The following is an 8,541-nucleotide window of genomic DNA, read 5'->3' on the forward strand; positions in this document are numbered from 1 at the left end:
TCAGTAAAAATTTTAATGGAATTTTGACAATTCATTTTTTAAATTTTAGTGTGTGTGTGTGTGTGTGTTTGCATGCTATGTGTGTGAAGAAGCCCATTGTGGCCAGAAGAAGGCCCTTGGAGGAGGAGTTATAAGCAGTTTTGAGTCTACTTGATGAAAATGCTGGGAATTGAACTTGGGTCCTCTGGAAAAGCAACCAGTGCTCTTAACCAGTGAGCATCTCTCCAGCCCCTTGGGTATGTTTGTGTGGGTCATACACATGTGCATGCCAGTGTGTATACACATTTGTGTGAACACATCTGGAGGCCAGGGATCAATGTTGATTTTTCCCTTACCACTTCCATTTTATTTTTGAGACAGGCTCTTTTGCTGGCTGGTCAGTGGGCTCCAGGGATCACCTGTCTCTCTCCAGCACTGGGACTACAGACCCATTCCACCAGCCTCCTTAGGAAACAATGGCTCCAGACTTCAACCAGACTCTCTGGCTACCTGCTTCAGTCTGATTCTCCATCCCCAGCTCTCTTGGGGCTCCTTGTACCAGTTTTCCCACAGTCAGCTGAAAGGCACAGTACAGCTAAGCCCTTTCCGTGCACAAGGCTTGTCTTAGGTTTCTATTGCTGTGATGAACACCATGACCAAAGCAACTTGGAAGGAAAAGGCTTTTTTCAGCTTACAACTCTCAGGCCACTCTTGGTCTCCAAGAAAAGTCAGGGCAGGAAGCTGGGGGCAGGCATTGAAGCAGAGGCCATGGAGGAGTGCTGCTTACTAGATTGCTCCTCATGGCTTGCTCTGCTTACTTTCTTATAGAACCCAGGACCATCTCTCCAGCGGTGGCACCACCCACAGTGGACTTGGTCCTCCCATATTGATCACAAATTAAGAAAATGCCCCACAGACTTGCTTACATGCCAATCTCAGTGAGGCATTTTCTTAATTGTGGTTTCCTCCTCTCAAATAGCTCTAGCTTGTGTCAAGCTGATAAAAAACAAACAAAAAACAAAAATAAAAACAAAAAACCCAAAACAAAAAAATCAAAATCAAAACCAAAACAAACCAACAACAATAACAAAAAAAAAAAAAACAGGACAAGGTTCCGTCTGCTGTCTTTGTGTGTGTGTGTGTGTGTGTGTGTGTGTGTGAGTGTGCGTACGTGTGTGTGTGTGTGTGTGTGGTTATGTGCCTGTGTGAATGTGTGTGGATGCCTGTGGAAGCCAGAAGATGTGGGATGCCCTAGAACTGGAATTGCACGCCATTGTGAGCCACACGCAACATGGGTGCTGGGAACTTAACTTTGGGTCCTCTGAAGAGCCAAACATTCAAACCATGGAACCATCTCTCCAACCTATCTTTCTTTGTTTTTTTTTGAGATAGAGTCTCATGTAGCCCAGGCTGGCCTCAAACTCATTATGTAGCCAGGGATGACCTCGAACTTTTGATCCTCCTGTTTCCCTTTCCCAAGTGCTGGGATTACAGGTGAGTATTACCACACCCAGTTTGTGCAGTGGTGAGGATGGAACCCAGGGTTTCCTGTTCAAGTGCTCTGCCAACTGAGGTACATATCTAGCCCTCCATCTGTCCTTTCCTCGAGGGCAGTGCGGTCCAGAAGCTAATGAGGTTCAAGGGAAGAAGTCTCTACCTTCCATTTTTGTTCACACAGGGCTAGCAGCAGTGGGTTCTTGGGCCTGTGTATGAATACTTTGGCACCCCTTGGCTGCAAGGAAGTAGTACCCAGGTTTCAAATCAGTCCAGCTTGCAGGGTATGAAGTGATTTCAGAAAAGGGAGGCATATATATGCCCTTTCCTTTTGTGACTCTTGCGGATAATGTTGTGGCATGCACACATTCATGGTAGAATAAACCAGTGAAACAAAACCATAAATCTGACCAAATAGATGATGAGAAGTCAGACCAGAAACTTATACCAGGTCAGAGGATTACGGATTACACTGGAATCTCAGTGCCTAGAAGGTGGAGGGAGGAGGATCCACAGTTCAAAGTCATTGTTAGTCACTGTACTGTGATTTATATTCTCAGTTACATACAGAGGCAGAGGCAGGAAGATCAGGAGTTCAAGATCACCTATAGCAGAGGCAGGAAAATCAGAAGTTCAAGATCGTCTACAGAGACTTACTGAGTTACCACCCTGAGTAACGCAGGACTCTGTCTAGAAAACAATAAATAAAAATCCCCACTATGGTTTCTTGCTGCCACCAACTCTGTACTCAGCAAAGTAGGCTGCAGGGGAGAAATATTCAGAGGAGCTCATACTGGGGGACCCTGTGAGGCTGGGGGAGTCACTGTCAGAAATATTCAGAGGAGCTTGTACTCAGGGACCCTGTGAGGCTGGGGGCACTGTCATCATGTTTGGCTTTCTAGAACTCCTGAGTTTCCCATAATCTCAGAAGTCAAGCAAAGGAAAAGAGACACATTCTCTATTACAAGAAGTCCCTAAAGCAAGGGCCAGGCCTTCATATTTCCTGAGATGGTTAGTGGTGGTCCCTTCTTCATCCAATTGTCCATATCAGAAACCGTGGATCTGCCTCTGCTTCCCTAGTTCTCCACCCACCTCTAAAGAGGCTCCATACTCTGCCCTGGCATTTTATTCACACCTGTCTCCTCTCCCCACTCTGCATCTGCTTTAGTTCAGCCTCATCCTCTTCACCCCACCTCCCTACTGACATCTTACCCTCCAGCCTCACCTTCTCCAACCTCTCATTCACCACTAGAGAGTAGTAACCTAAGCTCAGATCTGTTGCCCTTAGTTACAGCCTTTAATTCATCCCAAATGTACTCTTTATTTTTTCTTCCATGTCTGGTGCCTGGAATTCTTGCCTTTTCTGCACCACATCAGACTTGTGTTCCTAATTCTCTTCTAAGAGCTGGTTAGCAGTGTCGACTCTGTGAAGTCCTCCCTTACCATTGGATAAAAGCCCATCTTTGGGCACTGGGCCCTGCTTCTTGGTTCTCCTTTGGTACTTATGGTGCCTCAAACAACCCTGCTCTGGGCATACTTCTACAGTGAGAGTCTACTTGTTGAGCCCAGCCCAGCATCTAGGTTCTTTCTTAGTTTTTTTTTTTTTTTTTTTTTTGTTTGTTTGTTTTGTTTTGTGTTTTTTGAGAAGGAACTGTGTATCCAAAGACTAAGGTTATGGCAAACACAACCCCCCCCCCCAGTTTTTCATAGAGGAAGATGGAGAGGGATGTCCTCTCTCCAGGAGCCACATGGATACACTGGGAAAATCCACCCTTAACTGAAAAGCCATCTGACTATAAGGCACATAGACCAGAGCAGACATATAGGCTAGTCTTCCATAGTACTGATCTACTATCTTTGTGATGCTCTCTCTTCCACTTTCAGGAAGTGGTCCAGTCACTGAGTTGATGCCCTGGCAATCTCCATCCCTTAGACTCAACAGGTAACAGCAGTCTCAAACTCCTCCTCCAGCTCCAACAGCCAAAGAGTCAGAATGGCAGCATCCTCTCACTCTCAGGATCACCATGCACTGCTATTCATGCTGACATATACCTATAAACCTTCCTGTTATCATTCGAGCCCATCCTTCTCCTGGAGCTGTTACTAATCTCTGCATCCTTAAAGTACCAGGAACTGAGCAGACATGTAGCAAACACTCATGAACTAAACAAATGAGTTAATGGGTAATCTGGTTTCAGTGAGGCTAGACTAGCATTCTCTCAAGCGTGCAAGGACCACGTCTGCTGCCATATGCCACTCTGTATCTTATGCCTCCAACTGCACAGGAGGCAGAGTGTTGCTTGATGAAATTAAGTACTCAAAAGCTCTATTTGTTTTTCTTGCAACAAATCTCTTCCAAGACGTAGACTGTGTGGCTGCACCAACCAGTTGAACAGACAACAGGCCAGAGGGCTGCCACTCATACCAATAACAGCCCAAATACTACTCAATTGCTCAACAGGACCCCGGGAAGCAGGGAGTTCCCCTGGATCGGTGAGGTGTATGGCACAGCTGTCACACAAAATGGGTCATCCCAAAGTTTCTGGAAGACAAACAGCAGGAGCAGAGCCCAGGGAATGGATTAGCAAGAAGAGCTCTCCTCTCTTTCCTACAGAGACAAGAAGAGACCCTGGGGAGCCCAGAGATGGGCTTAGACCTGGTTCAGCTGCTGAGATGCATCCAGGCCAATTAAATAATTGGCATGATAGGGAAAGAAGGGAAGCCACTCCTTTCGGGCAAACTCCCACCCCACACAGGAGGCTACAGGCAGCTGTGGTAACAGCAGCAGCAGCAACAAGGCAGGGATTTCTTCCTCTGCCTCCCACTAGCTGAGAGCTAATGCTTAAATTAGCACCTTGGAAACACCCAGATTTACTGGCTGCACCTTCTCTCTCAAGGGCTGCCACTCCCCGAAGCCTCTTTTTCAAGATGAGTTTCTCTTCAAGTAAAAAAAAAAAAAAAAAAAAAAAAAAAAAAAAAAAAAAGCTTCTCCGGGGGAGGGCTATTGTATGATGGGGCCCAAGACACAGGCCTCTGTCCATACATACAGGTCCTGAAAGGGGAAACGAAGCCAATAATGGAGCTTCCATTTTTTTTTCCTTGGGGCCTAAGGAGGCAGACTTCACTCTGCTCTCAGGAAGCTCACTCACGGAATGAGCTAGAGAAATAAGCTTTTTACCAAACTGTGTGTTCCAGCAGGGCATGGCCCCACCTGAACTTATGTGGCTAACCACTGTGTTCCTGATACCTTGTGTAGTATCTGAAACAGTGTAGATGGTCAGTATTTGGTAAATCAATTTTCTGAGTCAATATATCAGACTCCGTGGTATTCTTTGGAAGGGAGAATGAGGAACTATTGTTTGCCAGGTGGTGGTGGCACATGCCTTTTATCCCAGCACTTGGGAGGCAGAGGCAGGCAAATCTCTGTGGGTTAGAGGCCAGCCTGGTTTACAAGAGCTGGTTCCAGGATAGGCTCCAAAAAGGAACTATTGTTTAAACATTAAATGAATAGTTTGTCTTCATTTTTGTAAATGGAAAACCAGTTCAAGGAGAGACTTCCTAGAGGTCACTATAAATAACAGCAAAAAGTGGAAGACATTCCAAGTGAGGCTGAGCCTGGGACCCTACTTTTGTGGTCTTTCCCCAAGCACCCCACAAAGCTATTCTGCCCTCTCCTTCTGTGGTGTGTATCTTGATACCTTATGACCCAAATGAAGGTCCCTGGGGGAAAGGTTACACAAGGGTCTGCTGCTCTCAATAGAATAAAGGGCCCTTAAGGAGTCTGGGGTGTCTCTAGACTTGAATATAGGAGCAGAGTCAAGAAACAGGGTCTATGACCCACAAGTGTTAGGCTATATTGTTATTTCTTTAAGATTCACTCAACCTCAACACAGTTTTCTCGTGCAGACTACTCTAGCTTTCAAAAAAGGGTGTGAGCAGCTACAGCTATCCTAATAAGCACCCCCCCACTGCAAACTCCTCCTTCTTCAGGGCCACACAAACCAAAACAGCTCAGGAGTCTTCCACCCACGATTAAGAAAGAATACCAGGAAATAACAGTCACCAAGGATATCTGCACAAACCTGATGGCCTTACCCCTTCTTCTCTTTCTTGGACAGCTATTATCTCACGAACATCAGATGAGAAAAAAGAACCAACTCCTTTATTCGACTTACTAGAAGCTCCGCCCCCTTCACCCACCCTTCCACACAGGATTAGCTTAGATTAGCTTAGAACTGGAAGGGCATCCTAGTTTGGAAACAAGGTTAGCTGAATAGGGAACCTATTAAGCAAAGTTCTAACCCAATCAAGGTCCTTCTTTATGCTCATAGCACAGACTGCTCCCTGGGGATTTTCTGGTAGAAGAATCAAGGTAGGAAAAAGTTCTCTAAGACCTCTCTCAGTTTAATGCTGTACACTTCTACAAAGCCCAATATGTTCCAACATCACAAAATGTAGAAGACATGTATCTCCAGCTAGACGCCAACTAATTATCCAGCAAACTATGAGGCATGAAGATTGCCATAGCTCCCACCTTCCTACCTTGGTCCATCTTGGCTACTGTAATAGGCAAGTTACTTATCTAGGAAACCACAAGGCATACTGTCAATTGTGAAGCTGCAGACCCAAGAGAAAAACCTATTCTGGGCCACCCTGACTAACATGGAGGGAAGAGACCTAGGGAGCCCTGGAGCTTCAGGGGTGGGAAAGCACAAGTCACTGCCAGCAGACAGCACGGCATCCACACCTTTTGGTTCCTAGCCTCTCCTGCCTCCTTTTAGCTCTTACAGCACGGGCCCCAAGGTGGGTGAAGTGAACGAATACAGCCTCAGCATTCTGCTCCTCCCCCTTCTCTAGTCCAGCTGGCTAGGCCTCTGACTTTCCTACCCATTTGCTGGCCCCAATGACAGCCAGGTAGCCCTAGGGCAATGGCCAGCAGGCATCATCTTCTTTAGGCCATGCCTCCACAAACCGGCATCACCCTCCCCCTTCCATCCCCTCGGCGCCGGCATCGATGACATCATTCCTGCCTGACTCCAGGACCGCGGACCCGAGGCAGGATCCCCGCCCTGCAAAGACTCCAAGCACGTAGGCCTAAGATGACAAGGGCTCTTCCGAATTCCCAACCGGTCTGCACAGGCTGCTCCAGCGCAGCGCCACCTCCTATTCTGGAGGTATCTTAGTGTTCGCATGGACACCCTTGATCCTTGATGACATCTCGCCACCGCACACTCTTCCCCTTCCCGATTCCGGATGCCCCCAGCTTGAACTGGGGGCGCTCCTCTCTCTCGAGAAGGGAATTCCCAGGGCCTGCACCGAACCTCTGCCCTCATCGGTGCCTGGTTCCCATTCAGCTTTGCTATTTATATAAAGGACTGGAGGGCAGGCCTCTGCTTTTCTAAAAGCCTATTTGCAGTCCTCTTTAGACTGACTGATTTCCTGGCCTCCTCCCTCGTCCTGAGCATCACAGGCCTCGAAGGCTAAACGCCTTTCTTGCCCACCCCCATTTCGATCACCTGGGCCTGCTGCCAAAGCAAAGATGCCCCGTGACATCTCTCTAGATGGACCCCCATTAGCGGTGTGCACTATTGGGCTTCTCTCGGTCCTATCCGACGGCGTTCTGCCTCCGCTGACCGTGTCCTCCGCCCTTCCAGGTCCTTCGCTCTCACCGCAGTAGTCTCCCACGGTTTTCTCGCTCTGTAAGACTCCCTCCCCCGGCACTGGGTTTTCAGGGCTCCCCTGCCTTATCAGATGGCGCCCCCCTCGCACAATCCCCGCGGCCTAGTTCCTTCTCTCCCCTCCGGCGGCGCCCCTCCCGGCCCTGGCCTGCCCGCCGCCCGCCCCCTCACCAGCGGCTGCATCTCCGAGTGCGCGGTGGGCACCTGGAACCGGTCGATCTCCTCCATCATGGTGCCGGCGGGCGAGCGGGCCAGGGGCCGGGCGCGGCCAGGGACGCCGACGGGACCGCGCGGGGCGGCGGCCCCAGAAGCCCGGCAGATGATGCAGCCTAGGCCGCCCCTGACCAGTCGGGCGGATAAACGGATGGAAGGACGACAGACGGCGAGAGGCTAGCGGGCTGACTGTGGCCGGCGTAGCTCCGTGGGGTTGCCTAGAGCTAACGCGGCAGTGGCCCCGCGGAGCCGCAGGTCTTGCCTCGCCTCCTCCTCCGCCGCCGCCTCCTGTCAGCAGCTCAGCCACTGCGGTGACTCTGCAACTCCACTTCCGGGTCCGGGACACCGCCCGGATCTTGCATTATTCATGAGGAGGCGGGGTCTGGGCGTCACAGCCCTGCCCACTTGCGGGAGCTCCCAGTGCGCGCGGCGGGCGTCTTTTTGCTGCGGGGGCGGGGCTTAGCGGAGCCAGAGGAGCCTGGCGGAGCCAGCTCCGCCTCCACCCCGTGCCGGGAGGGGGAGCTAGGTGCGCCTGCGCTTTGGCTGCCTGTCGGTTGCTGGGTAACCGCGTCAGGGAGGAGCAGATGCTGTTCTACAAGGGCGCGGGGACCCACGACGACAGCTGTCCCTGAAGAACCCTGGTAACTGGGAATTGAAGTGGAAGAGAGTCTGCATTTCTTGTGTGTGGCCCAGAAGGAGAGAATTCTCCCCAGGAGAGGGAGCATTTTGTAGGTTTCTTTTTCAGGGTTTGAGGTGCTTTCCATTTTTGCAGCAATGCCCCAGAAACAGACTCGTAAGCAGGTAATATCATACTGTGGCCTGCTGTCTTCTGATGACCTCTGACCTTAACCGCCAATTATTTCCTGTTGATCGCCAACCACTCTCTCTTGAAACCACCATTTCCTGGCTTGTGTTCCCACTGACCCGATTCGCCCGTTCTCTCTCACAAATCTGTCCTTCTCTCCTTTATTTTCCTGAACTGTCATTTTATTTTTAGCTTCATCTGCCCTTTCCTTATTTCCACCTCTTCACTTCACAGGCCCATCCCGTCCAGTCCATCCCTCTTAGCCCTTCCACCCCTCCTCCCTTCAGCCCCTTCCTCATTGCCTTCTCATTCTTGTCCCAAAGGTTTTGTCCAGCACTCTGTTGTACAGAGCTAAGTGTGGGGACAAGGGGC

General features: G+C 49.8%; 1 protein-coding gene across 8 annotated transcripts in view; it reads right to left on the reverse strand.

Moving 5' to 3' along the window:
• Nucleotides 1-7,679, reverse strand: part of Fam219a (family with sequence similarity 219 member A) — a 58,184-nt gene extending 50,505 nt beyond the window's left edge. For all 8 annotated transcript variants that reach the window (XM_038347985.1, XM_038347983.1, XM_038347981.1 and 5 more), the window contains exon 1: nucleotides 7,323-7,679. In XM_038347985.1, coding sequence (XP_038203913.1) covers nucleotides 7,323-7,382 — 60 coding nt within the window. In that variant the 5' untranslated portion in view covers nucleotides 7,383-7,679. The remainder of the gene's footprint in view (nucleotides 1-7,322) is intronic.
• Nucleotides 7,680-8,541: the final 862 nt, after the last annotated feature.

Source organism: Arvicola amphibius, chromosome 11 (assembly GCF_903992535.2).
Source record: "Arvicola amphibius chromosome 11, mArvAmp1.2, whole genome shotgun sequence".
NCBI lineage: Eukaryota > Metazoa > Chordata > Mammalia > Rodentia > Cricetidae > Arvicola > Arvicola amphibius.